The following is a 26,259-nucleotide window of genomic DNA, read 5'->3' as shown; positions in this document are numbered from 1 at the left end:
TTATTTTGTGGATTCTGTAGGAATATTTTCTCAGGGCAAAAATTACATGATCACACTCATTGAGATGGGGTACACACGGATCGTGCATACCCGAAGACTACTAAATTGAAACGGAGGAATTTTTTATGAATTTCTCTAGCCTAAAATAAGTTTTTTTTTTATTTTTCACCCGGTGTACGGTACCCACACTGGGGCCCGACTATATCCGGATTTGTGTCGGGAAGTCCCACATTGGGGGGAGGAGGGTAAAGCACTCTCTAACAAAGACAACTTCATACCTAGGGCTCAAGCCCGAGACCTAGGATGAAAGAGTACTTACCAACAACAGCAACAACCCAGTATAATCCCACTAGTGGGATCTGGGGAGGGTAGTATGTATGCAGACCTTACCCCTACCCTGGAGTAGAGAGGTCGTTTTCAAATAGACCCCCGATATCCTTCCCTCTAAGAACTCTCACCTTTGCTCTTGGGGTGACTCGAACTCACAACCTCTTGGTTGAAAGAGTACTTACCACTCCACCACGATAAGTTTATATTGTTCGAAATTGTACAGGAACCAAAATCTTTTTGTACCTTCAAATATGTCATACTTGTACGGTGACATTTACTTCTGAAAGGGAGTAAGAAGCGTGTATAGTGGGTAAGAAAAATAAAAAAGATAAAAGTAATATCATCAAAAAAAAGTTGCAATTAACTGGACGAGCTTATAAATCGTGAGGGCTTCTATTTCATTCTTCGCGACTGAAAACTAGAGGACAACTCCAGCTCTAGAAGGATGAGATCTGTGCTTTCTGTCATTTCTTTCCTCTTTCTCATGTATTTTTTTTTCTCTGGTTATGATTTAAAAAAACATTATGTGCGGACTAGAATTTTGTCATCTTCAAATTTGAATCGAAAAAAAGTCTATAATCCTAGATCTAATGACCGTGATTGATTAAATTGTGTTTCTCAACGGTGATCTGTATTGGGCCACCATATTTTACACCTGATTCAGGTCCAACACTGCGTTAGAAGGACAGGCCCAATTAGCCTGATTTAATTATTTGCTTTTACTATTTTTTCCCTGAGTTATATATAGTGGGGGTTGAATGTAGATAATGCAACTTTGTATCATTTTTGATAACTAAATGTAAAAGTTCTGATATATCTCTCCTTCCCGTTCTTCTAGAATCTTCATCTCTGCTTTGATTTTGTTTGAATTTATGGAAGGAACTTGAAAATTCTCATGGTATCAGAGCAAGGTTGAGTAATGCTCTTAATCTGACGGCGTAATTTCTGATTTTTAGGTTGTTTGGGGATGAATCATGCAACCTAGGATTTTGTGATTTCTCCTATGGTTTTGAAAGTTATTTTACTTCGTGTGGTTTTGTTTCTGGACATTACTACTACAACATTGTGAGATTCTGCTGGTTTCCTCTGATTGATTCACATTTCGAGTCGACTAAAGTTAATTTTCTAGATAGAGCTGGTTTTATTTGACTGTCATTCGAAAAGAAAGAGGTTTGATTCCTTTGTTCTCTGATTTCTCACTCAACACATGTGTGAGTTAGTAGTTTTGTCAAATTATTGCATGTCTATTTGATTGTCTGACTATTACACTGGGAGATAATTCATCAGTTACAAACTTACCTACTACTGCTCTAGCTTCGGGGTCTACTGTGACCACTCTTATTGATGACTCACATCCATACTACATTTCCTTTTATGATGTGCCGGGGATTTCCCTTGTATCCACTCCTTTTGATGGTACAGGATATGTGAATTGGACTAAGGGAATGTTGATGTCTCTTTCTACTAGGAACAAAATAGGTTTCATAGATGGATCATGCTCTAGACCTTCTATTACTTGACCTCTTTACAAAGCTTGGGATAAATGTAACAATTTAGTTGGAACATGGATTTTGACTACTTTAACCACGCAAATAAAGAATAGTGTTTTGCACTCTAAGTCAGCAAAAGACATGTGAGATGACTTGAGAGACAGATATGGTCAACCTACTGGGGCTCAAATCTATCAGCTTAAGAAGGATTTGGTTGGGGTGACACAAGGGAATAGTGATATAGCAACATATTACTCTAGACTTAAGGAACTATGGGATGAATTGAGTATTCTTAATTCTTTTATGACCTGCTCTTGTTGTGATTGTGTGTGTAAATGTGGAGCAAAAGGCATAACGCTGGTATGATTGAGAGTGATAAAGTGTACCAGTTACTCATGGGTCTAAATGAATCCTACACTGCATCAAGAGGTAATATTCTCATGATGACACCACTTCCTAGTCTATCCGAGACATACTCTTTGTTAGTACATGAAGAAAAAAAGAGAGAAATACAAGCAAGTGTGTCCTTCATAACTGCGGTTGCTTTTCTCATTGCTGGAAGTAACAACATGCAGCAACAACCTCAAACTCAGAATCAAGGCTTCAATCATAATCAGAATCGTAACATGAATTTCAGAAATGGCAACAATGGTGGAAAATTCAACATTGACTTTAAGGTTGGACAGAAGTTTGTGGGAGATGGAAGAAAAAATACTATGTTTTTCAACTACTATAAAAAGTCTGGGCACCTAATTGATAGGTGTTACAAGCTGCATGGTTACCCCACCAATAATCAACCTCAGAATAGATTCAACAATAATCAAAAGGCTAAAAGAACTGCTACTATGGTACAAACTTCTTAAAATGATGAAGGAACTGGATCAGAACCTGGACAGTCTACTGTATATGGAGGAGCAATAACCAAGGAGCAGATGAGTCAATTGATGCAGCTCCTGCAGAATGTTGTTGTTGGGTCTCAAGGTTCTTCTCTTCCTGAAGGCATTGGTTCTGCTAACTTGGCAGGTAAAGTTACTGACTTAGATTCTAACAGCTTTGCATAGTCTGTCTCATCTGCCTCATCTGATTCCTTGTCTCAAAAACCCTGGATCATAGATTCAGGGGCTACGGATCACATGACTTCTAACTTGTTTCTTCTTTCTTAAATCAATCCCCTTCATGATCCTTATTTAGTTGCCTTACCTAATGGCTATAGGGTAAATGACCGTTCAGTAAGTTCACTTCCTTTGTCTAAAACACTTTCACTTCCCAATGTGTTGCATGTTCCTTTTTTTTAGTATAACCTAGTATCAATTCACAAATTATGCAAGCAAATTAAAGGCTTGGTTTGTTTCAGTGAATCTACTTGCTTCTTGTTGCGGGGCCCTTCTCTGAAGAGGCCACTAGAAATTGGTAGTGAAGCAGATGGGCTATACATCTTGCAGCTAGAAAGGTTTCTTAGTGATGGTTTTATCCCTTTAACTCCCTCTGTTCCTTTGAATAAATGTGTACCTAGTTCCAACTGTAATGTTTCCAAGAACTGTGAAAATATCTTTGAGTCTAAGCCTGTAAATTCCATTTTGAATGATAATCATACCTTGTGGCATTATAGATTGGGACATTTACCTTACAATAAGTTGAAGTCTATTTCTTCTAAGCTTTCCATTTCTGTACCTTCAACTCAACAATTTCCTTGTCATATTTGTCCCTTAGCTAGACAAACAAGGAACTCATTTCCTTCCAGTTCAACAACTACTACTTGTCTTTTTGCCCTTATTCATGTAGACGTTTGGGGGCCTTATAATACTATTACACATTCTGGAAATAGATATTTTTTAACTTTGGTTGATGATTATTCTAGATCTACTTGGACTTATCTTCTCAGTACAAAATCCAATGCCTTCACAACTTTAAAAGATTTCATTGTCATGGTTGAAACTCAGTTTAGTTACAGAGTTAAGACAGTGAGATCTGATAATGCTCTTGAGTTAAGATTCAGTCATGAATCTTCTTCTTCTTTTTTCTCTCTAAAGGAATCCTTCATCAAACATCTTGTGTATAAATGCCTCAATATAATGGAGTTGTTGAAAGAAAACATAGACACTTACTTGAAGCTGCAAGAGCACATCTTTTTCAATCCAAAGTGCCTTTGAAATATTGGGGGGAGTGTATTCTGACTGCAACTTATTTGATTACCAGATTTCCTAACTCTGTCTTACAAGGAAAAACTCCTCATGAGCTTCTCTTTGGTACACCTCCTTCTTATGATCATCTTAGAGCTTTTGGTTGCCTTTGTTACATTTCAACGCTCAAAAGGGGTAGGGAAAAGTTTTCATCAAGGGCAAGTCCTTATGTATTCTTGGGGTACCCTTTTGGGAAGAAAGGTTACAGGGTATTAAACCTTGCCACTCAACAGATTGTGATGTCCAGAGATGTGGTGTTTCATGAGGCTGTTTTCTCTTTTGCTTTACAACAAATATCTTCTTCTTCTGAGTTCTTTGCATCTCCTCCTCCTCCTCCTCCTCCTCCTGATCTTTCTTCCTTTTGTCCTTCTCCAGAATCCTCCTCTATGACCATGCCTACAGGTTCTTTATCTCTACCTACAGGTTCTCCTCCTCCTCCTTCTTCATCTTCTTCTAATGTGCCTCCACTCACTCCTACTCATGTTTCTACACCTTCTACTACATCCCCTTCTATTCCTCCTGTTGTTCCATTAAGGAAGTCATCCAGAGCTCACCAGTGACCTGGGTATCTTCAAGACTTTATGTGTAACTCTGCTTCTATTTCCTGCCCTTCCCTCTCTTCTATTTTACCTGCTCACACCTATATGAAGCTGGTTTGTATTTCTACTTTGTCCTGCCAATCTCAAACCTTTATTAACTCTCTTTCCACTGTGCAAGAGCCTAGATCCTATCCTCAAGCAGTTTTGCATCCAGGATGGCAGGAAGCCATGTCCAAGGAATTTGAAGCTTTAGAGGCAAACAATACTTGGAGTTTGGATCCTTTGCCTGTTGGGAAGCATGCCATTTCCAGCAAATGGGTTTACAAAATTAAACATAGGACTGATGGTTCTATCGAAAGGCTTAAAGTCAGGCTTGTCATTAGAGGAGATACCTAAAAGGAGGGCATTGACTACATAAAAACGTTTTCTCCCGTAGTTAAAATGACTACTATCAGGTGTCTTTTAGCTGTAGCTATCAAGAATCAGTGGCAACTCTTTCAGCTAGATGTTAATAATGCCTTTTTGCATGGGGATTTGATGGAGGAGGTGTATATGAAAGTCCCTCAAGGTATAGTTGTCACTTCTTCTGATTTGGTTTGCAAGTTGAACAAATCTTTGTATGGCCTCAAACAGGCGTCTAGATAATGGTATGCCAAGCTATCTAATGCCTTACATTCCAAAAGTTTTCAACATTCTAAGAATGATTATTCTCTATTTTTCAAACACTCAACTGTTAGTTCTGTGTATTTGGGGGTCTATGTAGATGATATTGTGTTAACTGGAATAATGTGGAAGGCATCCTTCTTCTTAAACAATTTCTGGATGCTCAATTCAAAATCAAGGATTTAGGTCTTTTACATTATTTTCTTGGTCTGGAGGTCGTGTATGTGTCTGATGGTATTTTGGTGAACCAAAGGAAGTTTTCTCTCGAATTGGTTGAAGAATTTGGGTGTACTGATTCCAAGCCAACCTCTAGTCCTCTTCCTTTGGGTCTGAAATTGTCTTCTGATGTAGGTTGCTTGCTTTCTGATCCTTCCCTTTACAGGAGGCTAATTGGAAAACTCAATTTCTTAACTCATACTAGGCCTGACTTAGCTTATACGGTTCAGCATCTTAGTCAATTCATGCAGACTCCCAGGCAGCCCCATTTGGATGTTGCTTTGCATACTGTGTGATACATCAAAGGCTTGTCTGGTTTGAGACTTCATTTCTCTTCTCATTCTTCTTTTTCTATGGCTGCATTTTGTGATTCGGATTGGGCTTCTTGCCCTGATTCCAGGAGATCTGTTAGTGGTTTTGTTATTACGTTAGGTTCTTGTAGCTCTTGGAAGTCAAAAAACAGACTACTGTTTCTTTATCATCTGCGGAGGCAGAGTACATGTCTGTTCGGAGATTGGTGGCTGAATTAACTTGGCTATGTCGACTCCTGGAGGATATGAATGTTACTGATCTGACTCCTATTGCTGTCCATTGTGATAATCAGTCTGCTATTCAAATTGCAAAGAATCCTGTCTTTCACGAGCGGACTAAACACATCGAGCTAGACTGCCATTTTGTTCGGGAAAAATTGCAAGATGGCTTGATTTTGTTTTATTATATACCTTCTAATGCCCAGCCTGCGGACATTTTCACTAAGAGCCTTCCTGGACAGGCACATTTGCAGCAATTGTCCAAGTTGGGAGTGGGTTCCTCCAGCCCCATTTCCAACTTGCAGGGGGGGCCATATTTTACACCTGGGCCAGGCCCAACACTACGTTAGAAGGACATGCCCAATTAGTCGGGTTTAATTATTTGCTTTTACTATTTTGCCCCTGAGTTATATATAGTGGGGGCTGATCGTAAATAATGCAACCTTGAATCATTTTTGACAATTGAATGTAAAAGTTCCGATATTTCCCTCCTTCCCGTTCTTCTAGAATATTAATCTCTTATTCGATTTTGTTTGAATTCATGGAAGGAACTTGAAAATTCTCAATCTGATCTCACGTTAGTGTCTTTATTGTTTACGTAATGTTGATCGTGTTTTGTCCTCTTAATTGATTTTGTTTTGACTCGCATAGCTGATCTGAAGTCCTCTTACTTTGATATGTGTGCTAGCGTTTTGATCTGATCTAATACATTAAATGTTTCATTCATACGTTATATTGATCAATTCACACTAGATTGATCTGATCCCCGGCTCATTCTCCATAACAGTCATTACGTTTGTTTTTATCTTACTTGATTTATTTTTTTATTTTTACCTCAACGACTACGGATTATTTGACATACTTACTCTGATTAATAATACGGATTAGTTGATATTTTTTATGATCTTATTTTAATAGTATCTATTTGCCTCTATGTGAATTTTGCAGCAGATTCAAAGGTGGGTGTATTGGGAAAAAAAATGAATTTACATTGAAGGTGACGTGGCATGACACGAGGACTGGTCAAATGGTCAAAACATGATGATCAGTTAAGAGGCACGGGTGACAACAGATATGGGGAAAGGAAAGCTAAATAGGCACGAGAGGCAATTCGAATAATACAAGCTTCATACCTATTTAGGTCATTAAAGCCAAGAGATCAGAAGGCATTGAAGACATGGATATGATGACGAAAAGGAGTCCAAATTCAATATTAAATACCCAATACGTTAGAGAATTGGTATTAAATAGGAATGATTGTGTAACGTCTTATTTAATGTCATTTATTGCTCATAATTGTCTCATTAATACTAAGGTATTACTCATTTACTTAGAATCAACTATAAAAGGAGGAGGTCTCGTCATTTGTAAGGACAGAGGATATCATAAACATTACATGGGAATACAAACATATTTACTGCTTATTTGTCATTCTCAAAAAGTCTATTATTTCTTTTTCGTCTCCTGATTATCAGTAGCCCGAATTTCTATTTGTCTTTAGCTTTGACCAAAGAATCACATTTTTGGTTAAACAAATTGGTTCCGTTACCGGGAATTTGATAATCTTTTCTTTGAAGCTACGTTTTATTCGTCTTTATCAACATGTCAAACAACAACAATAACAATAACAGTGATAACACATTGGGAAACCATGAAAATCAAATCCATCAAAATCAAGGAGACCTACCGAACATTGACGTGGTTCCCTCCCCTCTAGATTCACCATGTCGATCTCGTGAAGGCACTCATGCCCCTGAATCCCGTGCTGATCAACAAGAACAATTTGAACATTTTGAAGGAGGTGCAAATGAAGCTTTACAAAAGCTAATTGATGCACAGGTCGGCAAAGCTCTTCAGGCTCTAGTTAGTCGATTGCCTGCTGCACCACCCACACCAACTCCAAATAATAATACATTGGAGAATCCTCGTTCTGGTCTTGTTAATTCTGGAAATGAAGGAACCACCAATGAACCACAGGAAGGGGGACCAGGTTATTCAAATAATTCCTATTTGCAAAATTTAGTTCTAACCTTGCAGAAACAGATTAAGGAACAAAATGAGCGTATTGAGCAAATCCCTAGAGTTCCGCCTGTAATAAAAGGAGTAGACATGGACAGATACTTACAACAACCTTGGAAGCCAAGTGTTGCTCCCCTTCCAATTCCGAAAAAGTTCAAAATGCCTGACATCCCGAAATATGATGGTACTACAGACCCATGTGACCACGTGACTGCATTTACAACAGGCGTGAAAGGCAACGACTTGACCAAACAAGAAATAGAATCAGTACTGGTCAAAAAATTGGAGAAACACTCACCAAGGGTGCATTAACCTGGTATTCTCTTTTATCTGAAAATTCTGTAAATTCTTTTGCTGAGCTTGCAGATTCTTTTATTAAAGCACACTCGGGAACTCAAAAGGTTGAGAAAAGAATGGAAGATATTTTCAAAATCAAACAAGGGGATTCAGAGTTGCTTAGAGACTTTGTTGATAGATTCCAGCGTGAAAGAATGACTCTACCCCGTGTACCTGACAACTTGGCTGCAATAGCTTTCGCAAGTAATTTAAATGACAAAAGTTCTGAAGCCACGAGAAAACTCAAAGAAAGCCTTCGAGAATTCCCTGCAACCACGTGGAATGATGTTTACAACAGGTACAGTACGAAGCTGCGAATTGAAGAAGATACCGTACCTAAGTTTCATCATGAAGAAAGGGGCGGTTCCAGAAGATCAGAAACCGAAAAAAGATCAGGTAAAAACAGGTACGATCCATATATGGGACCTGCAGGAAAAGACTCACGGTCAAAACAAGATAGCCAGCAATATGACCAAAAATCGAGGAACAGGGAATCTGGTTCTTCATCAAGATTCAGAAATGATCGGAACAGACAAGAGTCACGAGATGATGACAGAAGTTTAAAGGCAAGGTTCGGTAGATATAACTTTAATGTCACTACCTCCGAGCTCGTGGCTGTTTTGAGAAGTATGGGAGATAAGGTACGATGGCCAAAAGAGATGCGGTCAAATCCAAATAGACGCAATCCAGATCATTGGTGCAAATTCCACAATGATCACGGGCACAAAACTTCAGAATATAGATTCTTGCAGAGCGAAGTGGATCATCTATTAAAGCAAGGGTACCTCACTGAGTTATTTAGTGAAAAAGGTAAACAAGCCTATATGAAAAATAGGCAAGAGCCTCCAAAGCCTCCTTCACCCAAGAGAACAGTGAATGTGATAAGTGGGGGAGAAGATATTCACGGCATAACCTACACAACTTCCAACAAGGTTTCTAAAGTAACAATTACACACGGGAAACGGGTACGGCAGGTATTAGAAAATGAAAGTATTTCATTCGATGATGCAGATACCGAAGGAGTGATAACCCCACATAATGACGCACTGGTAATATCTTTACTTGTACATGATACTAATGTAAAACGAGTTTTGATTGATCCAGGGAGTTCCGTAAATATTATACTACTAAGGGTATTACGTGAAATGCAAGCTGAAGACAAAATGATACCCAAGGCGCATACCTTGTCAGGCTTCGACAATTCAAGTGTGGTAACAAAAGGAGAGGTAGTTCTAACAACTTTTGCTGCAGGTGTTGTTAAAGAAACTAAATTTCAGGTAGTTGATATGGAAATGGCCTACAATATGATCATGAGGAGGCCTTGGATCCATGATATGGATGTTGTTCCATCAACTCTACATCAAGTTTTTAAATTTCCATCACCGTGGGGGATTTGTCAAATTCGAGGGGATCAGCATACAGCTAGGAGTATCAACGTTGTAACAGATACGAGCACCGTAAACAAAGAAAAATAGCAATTACAGGAAACAGTTGAAGGTGTCAGCAATCAAACCTCAACTGAGCAAGAGAAAACAGATTTAGACTCGAGACCTGATACAATTCAAGAACATGAGAAGAATGAAAATATCAAAACAACCATCGAAGAACTCGAGGCTGTGATATTATTTGAGTAGTGGCCTGAACGGAAAGTTTATGTTGGAGCTAATTTAAACTCAAATATGCGAGGTATGTTAATTGAATTTCTAAAATCTAACGTGGACTGTTTTGCTTGGTCCCATGCTAACATGACAGGGATACCACCGGATGTGATGACGCACAAATTAAACGAAGACTCATCCTTTACACCAATAAAGCAAAAGAAAATAAAGAAAGGGGCTTTTAAAAACCAGGTGATTCAAAATGAGGTCCAAAAGCATTAAAAATTGGGTCAATCCGCGAGGTAAAGTACCCTAATTGGTTAGCCAACACAGTTGTTGTACCTAAGAAAAATTGTAAGTGGCGAGTCTGTGTAGATTATACAGATCTTAATAAAGCTTGTCCAAAAGATTCTTTTCATTTACCACATATAGATCAATTAATTGATGCAACTGCAGGACATGAACTTTTAAGTTTTTTAGATGCATATTCAGGGTACAACTAAATTAAAATGGACCCTAGTGATGAAGATAAAACTTCTTTCATCACAGACAGGGGGACTTACTGTTATAAAGTAATGCCCTTTGGTCTCAAAAATGCTGGGGCAACCTATCAAAGGTTGGTCACCAAAATATTCCAAGAACATTTAGGAAAGACAATTGAGGTATATATAGACGATATGCTTGTCAAAACCCAGCAGTCTCATGATCATATTTCTCATCTATCTGTTACATTTGAAATTTTGAGAAAATTTAATATGAGACTCAACCCAGAAAAATGTGCATTTGTAGTTGCATCAGGTAAGTTTTTGGGTTTTCTTGTTTCTAACCGTGGTATTGAGGTAAATCCTTCTCATATCAAAGCAATAGAAGAAATCCCTGATATCCTTACTAATAAAAAGGAAGTTCAAAGATTAACGGGAAGAATTGCAGCTTTGGGGAGATTTATTTCCAAATCTTCAGAAAAGTGTTTTAAGTTTTTCTCTGCACTCAAAAAGCAAGATCATTTTGAATGGAATGAAGATTGTCAACAAGCCCTTAGAAATTTGAAACTTTATTTGTCAAAACCACCGTTATTGGCAAAAGCAAAGGTGGGAGAAAAGCTTCTCATCTATCTGGTTGTGTCTGAAGTTGCGGTAAGTGCTGTTTTAGTCCGTGAGGACCAAGGTAAACAATCTCCTATTTATTATGTAAGTAAGTCCTTACTAGATGTTGAAACACGATACCCACAGCTAGAAAAATTAGCATTAGCTTTGATCATGGCATCTAGAAAATTAAGACCTTATTTTCAATGCCATCCCATTGTTGTAGTTACTGCTTTTCCGCTTCGAAACATTTTGCATAAACATGAATTGTCAGGGAGGTTAGCAAAATGGGCTACAGAATTAAGTGAATACGAAATCATTTATCAACCTAGGACTGCTATAAAATCTCAAGTATTAGCTGATTTCGTAGTTGATTTTAGCCAGGGGATGCATTTAGAAGTAGAAAAAGAATTACAAGTTTTTAATAGTGCAAACCCAGGGACTTGGATTTTATTCACTGATGGTTCATCTAATGTAAAGGGAGCAGGTCTGGGTATAGTTCTCATACCACCTACGGGTGAAACTATTAGGCAAGCTATAAAATGTCATTCTATAACTAACAATGAAGCATAGTACGAGGCTGTAATTGCAGGTTTAGAATTGGCAATAGAACTCGGCATAACACAAATTATAATCAAGAGTGATTCTCAACTCGTGGTCAATCAAATGCTGGGGACTTATACAGCCAGGGAAACTCGAATGCAAGAATATCTCGAAAAGGTACGGGAACTAATAAAGCAATTCCAAACTTGGAAGGTAATGCAGATCCCAAGAGATGAGAATGTGGAGGCAGATGCTTTAGCTAATCTCGCATCTGCAGCTGACGTAGCAAATGACGCAAATGCTTCAGTCATACATTTATTTCATTCCATTCTCGAACCTGATAAGAATGAGGTAAATTTTAATCATTTAACATGGGATTGGAGAAACGAAATTATTGTTTTTTTACAGCACGGAACCGTGCCTAAAGACAAAGGGAAGGCTCACGCGCTTCGCAAAAAAGCCGCTCGATATTGTTTGTATCAAGGAAATCTTTATCAAAAGATGTTCGGTGGACCACTAGCAAGGTGTCTCGGACCCTCTCAAACAGAATATGTGATGAAGGAAGTGCACGAAGGACATTGTGGAAATCACGCAGGGGGAAGGTCACTGGTAAGAACATTGATTTGAGCAGGATATTATTGGCCTAAGAAGGAAGAAGAGGCAAACAACTTCGTGTCCAAATGTGATAAATGTCAAAGATACAACAATAATATGCACAAACCAGCTGAGTTACTACACCCTGTTATAGCCCCGTGGCCCTTTATGAAATGGGGAATGGATATCGTAGGTCCACTACCACAAGCAAAGGGTCAGGTAAAGTTTCTACTTGTACTCACAGATTATTTCACTAAATGGGTAGAAGCAGGAGCATTTAAACAGGTACGAGAGAAGGAAGTTAAAGACTTCATATGGCGAAATATAATATGCCGCTTTGGAGAACCAAAGGAGATCGTGTGTGACAATGGACCACAATTCATAGGAGCTCAAATCACAAAATTTCTTCAAAGTTGGCAGATTAAAAGGATAACATCTACGCCATACCATCCAGTAGGTAATGGACAAGCGGAATCCATAAACAAAGTCATTATCAACAACTTGAAGAAGAGGTTACAGGATTCAAAAGGTAATTGGCCTGAGATATTACCTGGAGTACTATGGGCTTATCGTACAACGACAAAAACAAGCACTGGAGAAACACCATTTTCAATGGTTTATGGTACGGAAGCCTTAATTCTAGTTGAAATAGGTGAACCGAGCACACGGTACGTTCAGGCAACGGAGGAATCTAATGATGAAGAGATGCGGGTCAACTTTGATTTGCTTGAAGGAAGAAGAGAAGCTGCATTGATAAGAATGGCAGCACAAAAGCAAGTAATTGAACGATATTACAATAGGAAAGCACGCCTAAGATTTTTCAAAATTGGGGACTTTGTGCTTAAAAAGGTGTTCCAATCTGCAAAGGCTGCTAATTCAGGAAAGCTAAGTCCAACGTGGGAAGGACCATACAGAGTTCATGACATTGCGGGTAAAGGAGCATACGAGTTGGAGACAATGGAAGACAAAGTTTTACCCTCGCATTGGAATGTCGTCCATTTAAAGAGATATTACTTCTGAGAAAGTACCCACGGTCAGGTATCGCCATGTTATTTTTCTTTTGAATTATTAAAGTTTTACTAACAATTTTAGATGCTAGGCAAAAACCCTAACTCGTTCCAAATGATGAGTCACGACCTGCAAGGCAAAATGGAGTACTCTAAAATTCCCAGCCCAGGGTTACAATTAATCTGATGGAAATACACACGAGTTAGGCAGGCTTCATCTATAATCGCACCTCCGAGTCCCGTATATTTTTCTTTTTTAGGAAAAGGACTAAATTGAAAGAAATAAACAAGTGCTTGAGGCTTCATACTTCACTGCTCAAACACTTGGGGGACTACATATTATACACAGATATGTGTAGAAAAACAGATACGAATATCGAACAAAAGTCGGCTACAAAGAGGCAAGTGTTGAGAAAAAGTTACGAAGTCTTCAGCATTCATCATCGTGTTCAACAAACACAAGACATTCATCATAATGTTTTTCCCATGAGAACAACAGAGTCATCTCTCAAACTCATAAACGAAGTCACCTCTCAAACTCTTCATATAAAGATAGGGTCATGACTATGTACTGAAACAGGTTATGAAGAAAAACCTTGTTTATTTTATATTATGTAAAAATCTGTTACAAGAAAAACAGTTACGAGGGAGTTATAGATGTATTTTAATACATGTAATAGTCAAAAAACTTGTTAAAGTTCATGAATAAAAATTTGTCAAAGTTGTTTCATACAAAACATGTGTATTCTTATTTCTTTCATCGTATTATAACACTATTATGAAGTTGAGACGTCTTCTTCATTAAGTGTCGATAAAATAAAAGGGCCCTCTTTTATAAGCCTCATGTTGATAATCCATGAGAAGAATCATAAAGCATTTTCAAAGGATAAAAATGCTAAGCTATTCTATAAGTCCTAGATAAATAGGCAAGAATAGAATATACAGAAGTACCGATAAAACTTCTTAATATAAAAGACTAAGTACAAACTTAGTCAGCAAAATATTTATTTTTTACAAATGCCCCATTATGATAACTGGGGACTTCATCAAAAGATCCCTTAAAGTTGCTAAGGGATAACACCACCGATTTAAAAAAACAGTAAGGTTTGAAATACATTCAACTAGTCACTGAAGGGGTTGGAACATCAAAAGTTGCAATCTCATTTTCAGGGGCAGTCACAGGCACGGTAACAACTTCTGAGGGAGCAAAAATAAGAGCGGTTTCAACTGGTCCTGGAGTGTTAAAATCACCAAGGGAAGCAAGAGCCACGGGAGCTTCAGCTTCCATGGTCTGTGTCATAGAAGTTTCACCCTCGGGAGCCGGAATTGCAACTCCAATTGCCGCAGTAGCCACTTCTTCATTTAAAAGCTCTTCTGCCCCAGGAGTTCCAAGTGCAGGAGAAGGAGTATCAACTGGTTGTTGGTTTTTTTCAATAGTGTCTAAGACTTTGGCTAATTCAGATTGCAAATCAAAGTTTTCTTGAGTAGCTTCCATCAAAGCATCACGGCGAGATTTTAGAAAAGCCCAACTTACCTCTATGTTGAAGTTCTCCTCAAGAAGTCCATACTCCCTTTCCCACATAGCAAGATCGTTCTTCAATATCTGGTGTTCAGCTAAGTGGGAGTCAAGGGAAGCCTCAAGGGAGGCATGAGAACTCTTCAAAGCATGTATCTCGTCAGAGGAGATCCTTAAGTCAGCCTGAGCTTGAGTCAAGCTTTGCACTAACTCCCTTGCATATTCTTCTTTCTTCTCCACAAGTGCCACAAGCTCTCTGATTTCTTCATTGGCCTTTGATAATTGTTCTGAAAATGAGCACTCCAAAAGCTCCTTATCTTTTTCAAATTGGCTTGAAGAAGCCTTGGCAATTGCTAGCTCAGAAGTCAAACCACGCTTTTGCTGCTCCAGGTGATTTCTACTTTCTTGCAACTCCTCTATGGTCCTTTGAGCATTCTCAAACTGCTCCTTCCAGTTTGCTACCTCAAGCTGGGTTTCCTTGGCTATTCTCCTAGCCTCAGAGATAGCCTTCGCAGACTCTCGATCCTTCTTCTCTAGAGTGGAGATTCTTCCCATTAACTCAGTACCAATAAGATTAGCCTACAAGGGAAAGGCATCAAATGTGAGAATATAGAGATATATATAAAAAAAACTTGTAAGTTAAAAGAGAAGTACTTTCAAGGTAGAATGAATTATGTCATTCATCAGAGTCAAGTAACTGTGGCTCTCCATCTTCTTCTTCTCAATATCTCCGATTAGAGGCCCGAGCCAAACATCAGCTCCACCAGTGTTTCTCAAAAGGCTATGATTGGCAGGAACTTCAAGAGTAACACTTCTCATAGCCATGCCTCTGCTGCTAGAACTCGCCTCTGTATGCTGAACAGAGGGAGGGGGAACAATGGAAGGAGGAGTAGTAGAAGAGGTAAAAACAATGGGAGCTGTGGGAGTCAAATCAGGGACAGTAGGAGCAGATATGGGAACCAAAACAGATAAGGAAACATGAGTTGATAAAATAGGCAAAGAAATACTCGTGGTTGTCAAAGGAATAGAAGAAATGGGGATAGAAGAAGAGAGGGGAGTTTCATCAAGAACTGGTCCAAACTCTCCACTCTCAAAACCACTAACAAAGAGACGTCGAATTGATTCATTAGAGCCTCTTGGAGTGGTATCCTCATCAGAAAGGATTTGAACAGGCTCGGAGATAGAGGCTCGAGCAGGAGCATCTTCAACTTCATCTCCAAAGGATTTGAACAGGCTCGGAGATAGAGGCTCGAGCAGGAGCATCTTCAACTTCATCTCCATCAATGACGCGTCTCCTGGCTCTTGGCCTAGCTATCAAAGAGGTATTCTCTTCTTCCTCATTCTCAGAACTTTCTTCTACAACTTTTCTTTTTGGTAGCGTGGCCCGAGTCTTTTCCAAATCAAGTGAAGCGGTTGAAGACGCTCGAATGGCAACGGCTACCTCAACTGTCATACCCCTGATACCAAATCCTGATAAAAAGAGGGATAAAGAATTAAAATAAGAAAGAATTCAATATACGGCAAAGCATAAGGAAATACATACCATGGGACTTCACTTTCCAACCATTCAAAAGAGAAATTGATTTCCAAGTTCTCGCCTCCATAGGCGCAATCTTCAAAATTGAATCTACCCAATCACGGAAGTTAGGAACGTGTTCCATATCTCCTATGGTTGCTACAAAAAGCCAAAAAGAGACGAGATTAGAAAAGAAACAAAATTCTTAAAAAATAGATACGGTAAGAAAAAGAAAAACTTACGTGCAAAATTCCACTTCTCAGGGAAGGGAATGTTTGTTTCACCCAACAAATCCACCGTACGTACAACAACGTAACGACAATACCACCCTCGATCCTTGTCATCTCCGGGGTTTACCAAAACCTTCTTGCTTCTTGCAGTTAAGGTAAAAACTCCATGGCGGAATAATTTGGGGTGGTATAGGTGAACAAGATGGGAAAAGGTAAAATTAACATTGGCTTTGGTAGACAAATACCTTAAGCAAGCCACAGGTCTCCAAACAAGAGGACCTACTTGTGCTAATCAAATTTTGAAAAAGCGGCAAAATTCAAGTATAACGGGGTCAATGGCAGGATTAAATCCCAAAGTAAATGGATAAGTATAAACGAAAGAGAATCCAATTCTGAAAGAAGAAGTTCTCTGGTTTGGGGCAGGAATCATCATACGAAGATTACCTCTCCAATTACAATCTTTCCTAACAGTGGGAATCACAAGAAAGAGGGTTAAATATGTTTATAATGACAATCGTCAAACTTAGAAGTATAATGATGGAAAGCCTATAATAAAGGCAACTATCACTTCGTGAATACTGGGAATGAAGAAGCCTTGAAAAAAGGGTGCAGAATTGCAGAACCAATCAGAAAGTGACACGTGTGTAGATCATTAAATAAAAGGTGACATGTATGCAAAGTATTAATTAGAAGGGACAATTGAAGCGTCAGTACTGTCATAGTATTAATTACGGCAAAAATTCTCTTTTTATGAAGATCCACTTCCTAGATATTTAATTGATAAATAAATAGAAAGTGGGGGGACTATCTGTATTGGGGAAAAACTGAATTTACATTGAAGGTGACGTGACATGACACGATGACTGGTCAAATGGTCAAAACATGATGATCAGTTAAGAGGCACGGGTGACAACAGATACGGGGAAAGGAAAGCTAAATAGGCACGAGAGCCAATTCGAATAATACAAGCTTCGTACCTATTTAGGTCATTTAAAGCCAAGAGATCAGAAGGCATTGAAGACATGGATATGATGACGAAAAGGAGTCCAAATTCAATATTAAATACCCAATACGTTAGAGAATTGGTATTAAATAGGAATGATTGTGTAACATCTTATTTAATGTCATTTATTGCTCATAATTGTCTCATTAAGACTAAGGTATTACTCCTTTACTTAGAATCAACTATAAAAGGAGGAGGTCTTGTCATTTGTAAGGACAGAGAATATCATAAACAGTACAGTGGAATACAAACCTATTTACTGCTTATTTGTCATTCTCAAAAAGTCTATTATTTCTTTTTGGTTTCCTGATTATGAGTAGCCCGAATTTTTATTTGTCTTTAACTTTGACAAAAGAATCACATTTTTTATTAAACAGTGGGGCTGTCTTTCGGCAAGCTTTTCAGTCGGCTTTTCGCCAAGAAAGAATACTCATACTGATGGTGGGTCTTGATGCTGCTGGTAAAACGACCATTTTGTACAAAATCAAACTGGGAGAGATCGTCACCAACATTCCTACCATCGGTATGATACCGATGTTTGTTCTCATTTTTAGAAGTTCTGTAAGAGGGCATCTGAGTTTTCTTTGATTGGCTTAATTGTTTTAATTTCTTGAACAAAGAATTGTGTGTTGATTGCAATTTGTCGTTTTTGTTGTTTTGCCAATCAACTCTGCCTAAATGGCTTTTCATTGTACAATTCACCAGAATTCATGTTTACTTCTTAGATTTATTCGTTATACGGTCGGATCTCTTATAATAACATCTCTATATAACAATCATTCATTGTAAAAGTCTAGTTTTTCTCAGAACTGATTTTTTATATTACTCCCTCCGTTTCAATTTATGTGAAACTATTTGATTGGGCACGGAGTTTAAGAAAAGAGAGAAGACTTTTGAACTTGTGATGTAAAATGAGGCACATATATTTTGTGTGGCTATAAATCATTGCATAAAGGTAAATTGTTTCCAAATAAGGAAAGGGGTCATTCTTTTTGGCACGGACAAAAAAAGAAATAGGTTCACATAAATTAAAACGGAGGGAGTATATTTTATCCCTCTATAACAGCATTCTACCTATAACAGCAACAATTATCTTTATGACAGTATACTCTTTGTAAAATTACCCTTTTATAACAACCGTGCAAATTTTCTAAGATTATTACTAATAATAATTCTAAATATTTAAGCAAATATTTTATACTTTAATGTACAACTTATAATAGCTATATATATATTATTTTAAGGATAGCACAATGTTCCATGAATATATGCACATCAAATATTTCTATAACTAAAGATGTACAAATGATATATCTTGCATTAGAAAAATGCCAAAAGATACTTAAAAGATTTATTTGTACTTTTTGAAGATATGCATATCATTCTTTTTTTATTTGAAGATGTACACATAATATTTCTTATATTAGACAATTACCAATAATATGTAAACGTAATCTATTCGTATTTTTTAATTGTATGCCTTAGAGTTTAAATATTTGTGCATTTAGTTAAGAATTTTTTAATAATGTATTAGATTTCTTTAGCATTTAATTCATGAAATATTTATATCTTTTGAGATTTTGAATTTAAATATTTTATTAATCTTTTATATAATATTATAAAAGAAAAACAATTAGTTTTTGGATAATTTTTGTCTATAACAGCCAAAATATATTTAAATGTCAAATGTTGTTATAGGTGTATAACAGTCATTCACTATAAAAGCCGAAAATTTTTGAAACAAACGTAATATGACTTTTCATTCTACAATAGTAATCCCACCAAGAAAAGAGATGGTTCTGTTCTACTCCTATAATTTATTAATTTTTGAATTTATCTGCTTGTTTTTTATAAATATATACCTCAATTCTTGTTGTTGTCTTTACGCTTGTCATTGATGCCAACACCTTATATTTCAGGTTTCAATGTGGAGACCGTGGAATACAAGAACATTAGCTTTACCGTTTGGGGGGTTAGGATAAGGTAAGTGATCTGGAAGCCTTTGAGCATTCTCCATCCTTTGGTTTGTTTTGAAAACAGTTAAGAAAAATAAATTGACTTTAACTTTAAGGGAAGTATGGGAATTTAGAAAATCATACATGGTAGATGGGTACCTTAATTCAAGTAAGTTGTTACCGTGCTATGCGGTTGTTAAACGTATATGGCCTTGGATTTGGACCAAGGTTAAATCAATCGCTTTGGTTGGATTGGTCATTCATGGTAGGAGTTTGATGTTTGAGGCATAGGGTGAAAATGAGTGGAGCGAGCTTGTCAGGTTGGTTCAGATTAAACCAGCTCAAACTGTTAATTCCAAGGTCGAGCCATTCTTTTTGAGTTTACCATCAATCCTTCCTTCTGATTAAGTGGCATCAAAGAAAGAATTGATATTTTGTCTTATTTTTGCCTCGATCAAATCTACTTTTAAATGTTTCAACCTCCCTTGCTCAAGACTTCTTCTTCAACCTCGAGCCCGGAAAGTTGAGGCTTGGTGAATCTCAAGGCAAGGTTAAGCTTTGGCCTAATGCATGAGTCAAGCTGAGCATATCATACCAAGAGCTTGCCTCGCTTAAGCTCGTTTAATCCCCCAGTGAGGAGTCAAAAAAAGTACAGGCAGGTTTAAAGGCTTAATATACCACTCCTTTTGATTGAAGATCCATATCTTTATTTGATGTTTAGTCTTGGGAAGAATTTAACAAATAAATTTTATAAAAATATGAATTGCATGCCTAAAGGTGGCAAGTGGGTAGGGCTCGATTTGCTTTGGGTCAATTTTGTTAGGGCTTTAACTTTTAAAAGCTGGTTGAAGCATCGTTTTCCAAGCAAAATCACATTGTTTTGGGTTTAAATCAGTATGAATGTGCATGGCCACTCCTTTTGATTATTATACTGGTTGATTCCTTTAAATTACAATGCATCTTTAACTGTAGAAACTATGCCTTTTCCTTTTTGTTATGTTATAAAAAGAGGAGTCTCATAAACTAACAAAAAAGAGGATTGTGTGCCAGCCAACTAGATTTTGATGCTTTTTGTCTTGCAATTGTCATAGTGATTGGCAAAACAATAACTCCCAAATTACATGGAGTTTTAAGGGTAGAGTTAATCATATGGGTGAAGATACTAATATGAAATGTATATGTGATCTGCAGATTCGTCCTTTGTGGAGACACTACTTCCAAAACACCCTGGGACTCATCTTTGTGGTTGATAGCAATGACAGAGATCATGTAGTGGAAGCTAAGGATGAGCTTCACAGGAAGTTGAATGAGGTAGATTTCAAGTGTTTCTTCTGATTTTGATGGAACAATTTATCGCATCAAGTAGTATTTCCCCACATTGTGGGGTGAGAAACAAAAGTGTGCCTGATTCCTCCCTAAATGGAACAAGCTATAAGGAGACTCAGCTTTAAGATTGCCCTCACCTTTGCAGAATGAATTGAGGGATGCTGTATTCAGGGGCGGCCCAAGGGTCAAGCCACTAAAGCAAAGGTTTTAGGCCCCCAAATTTTGAAGGCCCCAAATTTTTCTCATTGTTTTCTACTCGTATTTGTATTGAGCCCCCGACTAATCAAGATTCGTATCGCATAAGGCTTAGTAAAAGAGAGAACACATTTTAACAAGATTTAATTCAACCACATGACTCGAATCCAATATAAGGTAAGTTGGATCATATACATCTCACAACAATCTTTAGAGGTAAGGTCTAAATATATTGGGTATGTTAACATTAAAAAAAAAATTATTTCATAAAAAGTAAATATAACTTTTAATTTAGTAACCGTTTAAGCAAAAATAGGAGAAAGAGAATCACTTCCCCTAAACCGTCGTCGCGAATATAAAACTTTTCATTATATATATTTGACGATTGACATCATTAGTGAGGTACCTATATTATTATTCTCCTTTTACATTTCTCACTAAAAAAGTGCAATTCAATAGTCCAAGTCTTATTTTTTATCTTTCTCATCAAAAAACGGGTACTACATTCTTATATTCTCTTCTTGATTTCTACAAAAAAGTTAAGTTCTCGATAAGTTATATTGTTCTCTGTAAAAAAAAATATTTTATTTTTTCTATAAAAAAACAAGAGTTGAAGAGTACCGTTGAATAAAACTATATTGCGCATTTTTTTTCCTTTTTTTCCCCCTCAGGTTTCAAGCATTTCAACAAGTATATTAGAACATCAAAAATTATTTTGATATCAAGTTATAAACTTCTTGAATCTAGTTCAATTATCTAAGATCAATAATATCTTAGGAGAGATTAAATTATTTATAAAAGTAACTATTAACAACTTTACATCTTAAAAAGATAGAAAAATAGACTTCCATTAAAAATATAGATAAATTTTTTTTTCTTTCTAATAGGTCCTACATTAAAAATTGGCTTTAGGCTATCAATCTTCTTGGGCCGCCCCTGGCTGTATTGCTAGTGTTTGCTAACAAGCAAGATCTTCCAAATTCCATGAACGCAGCAGAGATAACTGACAAGCTTGGCCTCCACTCTCTCCGCCAGCGTCACTGGTAAATAAACTTGACCATATTGCCTTCCGATCTTCTTCTTCTTTCCCCCTGCCCCTCTCCCCCTCTCTCTCACGGTTTTTGGTGCTCATGGATTAATGGCCTCTTTGATTTGCATCTCTATGCAGGTACATCCAGAGCACTTGTGCGACTTCTGGTGAAGGTCTGTATGAAGGATTAGATTGGCTGTCAAACAACATAGCAAATAAGGTAGGTGACAGAAGTATAACGTCTTGCCATCATATTAGCTTTTTGACCACAAAATGTTGTATTTTGAAAGAACATCCACATCATATTAGCTAATTGATGTTTTCCGTCAAATCTGAACTGCTTCTCATAATTTCCAACTCCAATTTGCAGGCATAGAGACAAAGTATCTTTGTTCTCTGGATGATGGAGTAGTGAGACAGTGACAAAATAGGCTTCACCAATTACTTGTAAACTGTATTAGTAGAAAATAAATATGACACATGGAATTATGTGTGGCTGACAAGGCATGATACGTGGATCACTAAGAAAGTGACAACTAAAATATTGCATTAGAAGATGCACGAGATACAAGAAGTACGAGCAAATAACTCACGAGATGAAGGGATGCAGTTGCTCGAGTCTAAATCATTCAGTAAATATAGGCTGAATGAATCAAGACAGTAAGAAGGAAAGATTCACGAACCTCTAATTAATGAGGAAGAAGAATTGGAGCCGTTACAGAATCTCCATAAACAGTTATAATTGCCAATTATAACGGTTCATAAATGTTATTAATGTTCATAATGTTTCGGCCATAAAAGGGAGGAAACATCATGTTTGTAAATTCCTATATAAGGGAAGAGAATTTCATTTGTAAAGACATCTGAGACAATATTGGAATATATTTACTTTACTTTCTGTTTTCCTCTATATTGACTTTGCATTCAGTTATTTCTTTAATTATTCTTGTTCTTTTCCTTTCATATAGTTGAAAAAGTATGAAATTTCTTTGTTATTAGTAACCCGAGTTCTTCTAAAAATAGGCTATGACCGAAAGATACATTTTTTGGTTAAACAAATTGGTTCCATTACCGGAAATCCGATAATCTTTTCATTTTCCAAATTCATTATTCTGTCAAACAATCATGTCAAATGCCAACGACAACAACCAACAAAACCAACTGAACCAACAGAATCAACAAGAGGATGAAACTCCAATCCCTTTACCCCAAAATTCTCCTCAACACTCCCGAGAAGGGTCACCTGAAAGATCAACATCACATGCGAATAATCAACAAGGGGATGATCAAATTGCTGAAGATGCATTGAAACAATTAATTGCAAAACACGTCAACAATGCACTTCAAGCTTTTGTTAGTGGATAACCAACTATACCACTAACTCCACCTCTGAACAACACTGCAACCATAGAGAACCAACGTTTGGGACTTGCTAATTCAGGCAGTGGAGGAGCTCCTAGCGAATCTCGCGATGGAAAGTCAGGTACCCCAAATAATTCTGATTTACAAAGTTTAGTACTAACTTTGCAGAAGTAGCTCAAGGAGCAGAATGATCGCATAGAGAAGATACCTGGTGTGCCACCCGTGATTAAAGGAGTGGTTATTGATAAATATTCTCAACAGTTCTGGAAGCCAAGTGCCGTTCCCTTGCCGATTCCAAAAAAGTTTAAGATGTCGTTATACCGAAGTATGATGGAACAACCGACCCACGAGATCATGTAACTGCATTTACAACTGGCGTGAAAGTAAACTACTTAACCAAGCAAGAAATTGAGTCGGTGTTGGTCAAAAAATTTGGCGAAACACTCATAAAAGAAGCACTAACATGGTATTCTCTTTTACAGAAAAATTCTATTGATTCTTTTGCTGAGCTTGCAGATTTATTTATAAAAGCACACTTGGGAATTCAAAAAGTTGAAAAGAGGATGGAAGACATCTTCAAAATAAAATAAGGAGATATAGAGCTACTCAGGGAAGTTGTGGATAGATTTTAGCGTGAAAGAATAATGTTACCACGTGTACCTGAAAATTGGGCGGCCATGGGGTTTGCAAGTAACTTAAATGAAAAAAGCTCAGAAGACATGAGGAGACTCAAAGAAAGCTTACGAGAATTCCCTGCTACAGCTTGGAATGATGTTTATAACAGGTATAACACGAAGCTGCGGATAGAAGAAGATACTATCACTCAGTCACGGGGAAATAAAAGAACAAGTTTACTGTGACCAAAAACTGAAAAAAGGTCCGGTAAGAACAGGTACGAAATCTTATATGGGACCAGCAGGAAGGGATTCACGTTCTAAACACGAAAACCCGAGGTATGGTTCTAGATCAAGGGATAGAGATGCAGGTTCATCATCCAAGTTTGGAAAGGAACGAGATACGCGGGATAGCATTGTTAATACAAAGGCAAAGATTGGTGATTACAGTTTCAGTGTTAGCACTTCTGAGTTGGTAGCTGTTTTAAGAAGTATGGGAGATAAGGTGCAGTGGCCAAAAGAAATGAGATCGAACCCTAGCAAAAGAAATCTAGATTTCTGGTGCGAGTTTCATAGTGATCACGGTCATAAAACAGCAGATTGCAGATTGCTACAAGGTGAAATAGAGCGTTTGTTAAAACAGGGTTATCTAACCGATTTTTTTAGTGAGAAGGAAAGTAAGTGCATATGAAGAATAGACAAGAGCCATCAAACCCTCCGTCACCAAAAAGAACGGTTAATGTGATAAGTAGAGGAAAGGAGGTCAAAGGTGTGATGTATACAACTGCAAACAAGACGTCAAAAGTCACAGTTACCCACGGAAGTGAGTTCGCCAAGTTTTGGAAGAAGACAACATAACGTTTGATAATGCAGACGCGGATGGCGTGATGATCCCTCACAACGATGCACTGGTAATATCTTTACTTGTACATGATACTAATGTGAACGAGTTTTGATTGATCCAGGTAGTTCTGTAAATATCATTCTTTTAAGAGTGGTAAACGAGATGCAATTTGATGACAAAATGGTGCCAAAAGCACGTACCTTAACTGGATTTGACAATTCAAGCGTTGTTACAAAAGAGGAAATATTGCTCGCCACATTTGCAAAAGTTGTCAAAGATACGAAATTTCAAGTGATTGATACGGACATGGCATATAACATAATTCTCGACAGACCTTGGATTCACGAGATGGATGATGTTCCATCTACTTTACATCAAGTTATTAAGTTCCCTTCGCAATGGGGAATTAGACAAATCCATGGTGATCAACAGGCTTCTAGAAGTATTAATTCAGTGGCGGATTCAAGCATAAAGAATGATGTTGCAGACAAAAATTAGCAATTACAGAATTCAGTTAAGGATTTAGCAACACAAACATCAACTGGAGATGGGCAAACAGATGTAGATTAAAGACCTGATATCATTCAAGAGCCAGAAGTGAATGAAAACATCAAAACAACTATTGAATAACTCAAAGCAGTGGTGTTGTTTATACATTGGCTGGACAAAAAAGTTTACATCGGAGCCAACCTGAGTGCAGAGATGAAAGGTAAGTTAATTGAATTCTTAAAAGCAATCGTAGACTACTTTGCTTGGTCGCATAAAGATATGACAGGTATACCACATGAGGTGATGACCCACAAGCTAAATGAAGATCCAACATATCCACCTGTCAAACAGAAGAAAAGGAAGCAAGGATCCTTCAAAAACCAGGTGATTTAGGATGAGGTACAAAAGCTTTTAAAAATCGGGTCTATCCGAGAGGTAAAATATCCTAATTGGTTAGCTAATATTGTAGTAGTACCAAAGAAGAATGGTAAATGGCGAGTTTGTGTAGATTATACTGACTTGAATAAATCTTGCCCTAAAGATTCTTTTCCTTTACCGCACATAGATCAACTAATTGATGCTACTGCAGGACATAAATTGTTGCATTTTTTATAAGCCTATTCAGGGTATAATAAGATAAAAATGGATCCTTTAGATGAGGAAAATACTTCCTTTATTACAAACAGGAGGACTTACTGTTATAAGGTCATGCCTTTAGGTCTAAAGAATGCTGGAGCCACGTACCAGAGGTTAGTAACGAAAATGTTTCAAGAACACCTGGAAAAACTATGGAAGTCTACATCAATGACATGCTAGTCAAGTCAACACAGGCGGGAGATCACATCCAACATTTGTCAGATACATTTCAGATTCTCCGCAAATTCAATATGAAGTTAAATCCCAAAAAGTGTGCATTTGGCGTGTCTTCAGGTAAGTTTTTAGGTTTCCTTATTTCTAACCGAGGAATAGAAGTAAACCCTGCACATATCAAAGCCATTGAAGAAATACCGGACATACTCACGAGCAAAAAAGAGGTGCAGAGGTTGATAGGT

The 26,259-nt window shown here is 37.4% G+C and overlaps 2 protein-coding genes across 2 annotated transcripts; both read left to right on the top strand.

Moving 5' to 3' along the window:
• Positions 1–20,481: 20,481 nt before the first annotated feature.
• Positions 20,482–22,411, top strand: LOC107797777 (ADP-ribosylation factor 2-like). The gene is made up of 5 exons (XM_075245175.1): positions 20,482–20,658; positions 20,819–20,841; positions 21,816–21,911; positions 22,037–22,118; positions 22,269–22,411. The coding sequence occupies exons 1-5, from the start codon at positions 20,497–20,499 to the stop codon at positions 22,272–22,274; spliced, it is 369 nt and encodes a 122-aa protein (XP_075101276.1). The 5' UTR covers positions 20,482–20,496; the 3' UTR covers positions 22,275–22,411.
• A 1,755-nt stretch (positions 22,412–24,166) lies between these two features.
• Positions 24,167–25,216, top strand: LOC142176052 (uncharacterized). The gene is made up of 2 exons (XM_075243109.1): positions 24,167–24,365; positions 24,840–25,216. Exons 1-2 carry the CDS (start codon positions 24,167–24,169, stop codon positions 25,214–25,216), a joined length of 576 nt encoding a protein of 191 aa, XP_075099210.1.
• Positions 25,217–26,259: the final 1,043 nt, after the last annotated feature.

The sequence above is a fragment of the Nicotiana tabacum genome, chromosome 22 (genome assembly GCF_000715075.1).
Source record: "Nicotiana tabacum cultivar K326 chromosome 22, ASM71507v2, whole genome shotgun sequence".
Taxonomy (NCBI): Eukaryota; Viridiplantae; Streptophyta; class Magnoliopsida; order Solanales; family Solanaceae; genus Nicotiana; species Nicotiana tabacum.
This window is presented reverse-complemented; position numbering and strand designations above follow the sequence as displayed.

Bases quoted from the DNA above. Each gene is read 5' to 3' on its own strand.
- LOC142176052 (XM_075243109.1), top strand. From the start codon at position 24,167: ATGGGACCAGCAGGAAGGGATTCACGTTCTAAACACGAAAACCCGAGG. The intron at 24,366-24,839 runs GTATGGGAGATA...TGATTGATCCAG, and splicing joins GTTGGTAGCTGTTTTAAGAA to GTAGTTCTGTAAATATCATT.
- LOC107797777 (XM_075245175.1), top strand. From the start codon at position 20,497: ATGGGTGAAGATACTAATATGAAATGTATATGTGATCTGCAGATTCGT. The intron at 20,842-21,815 runs CAGGGGCGGCCC...CCTGGCTGTATT, and splicing joins GAATTGAGGGATGCTGTATT to GCTAGTGTTTGCTAACAAGC. The intron at 21,912-22,036 runs GTAAATAAACTT...ATCTCTATGCAG, and splicing joins TCTCTCCGCCAGCGTCACTG to GTACATCCAGAGCACTTGTG.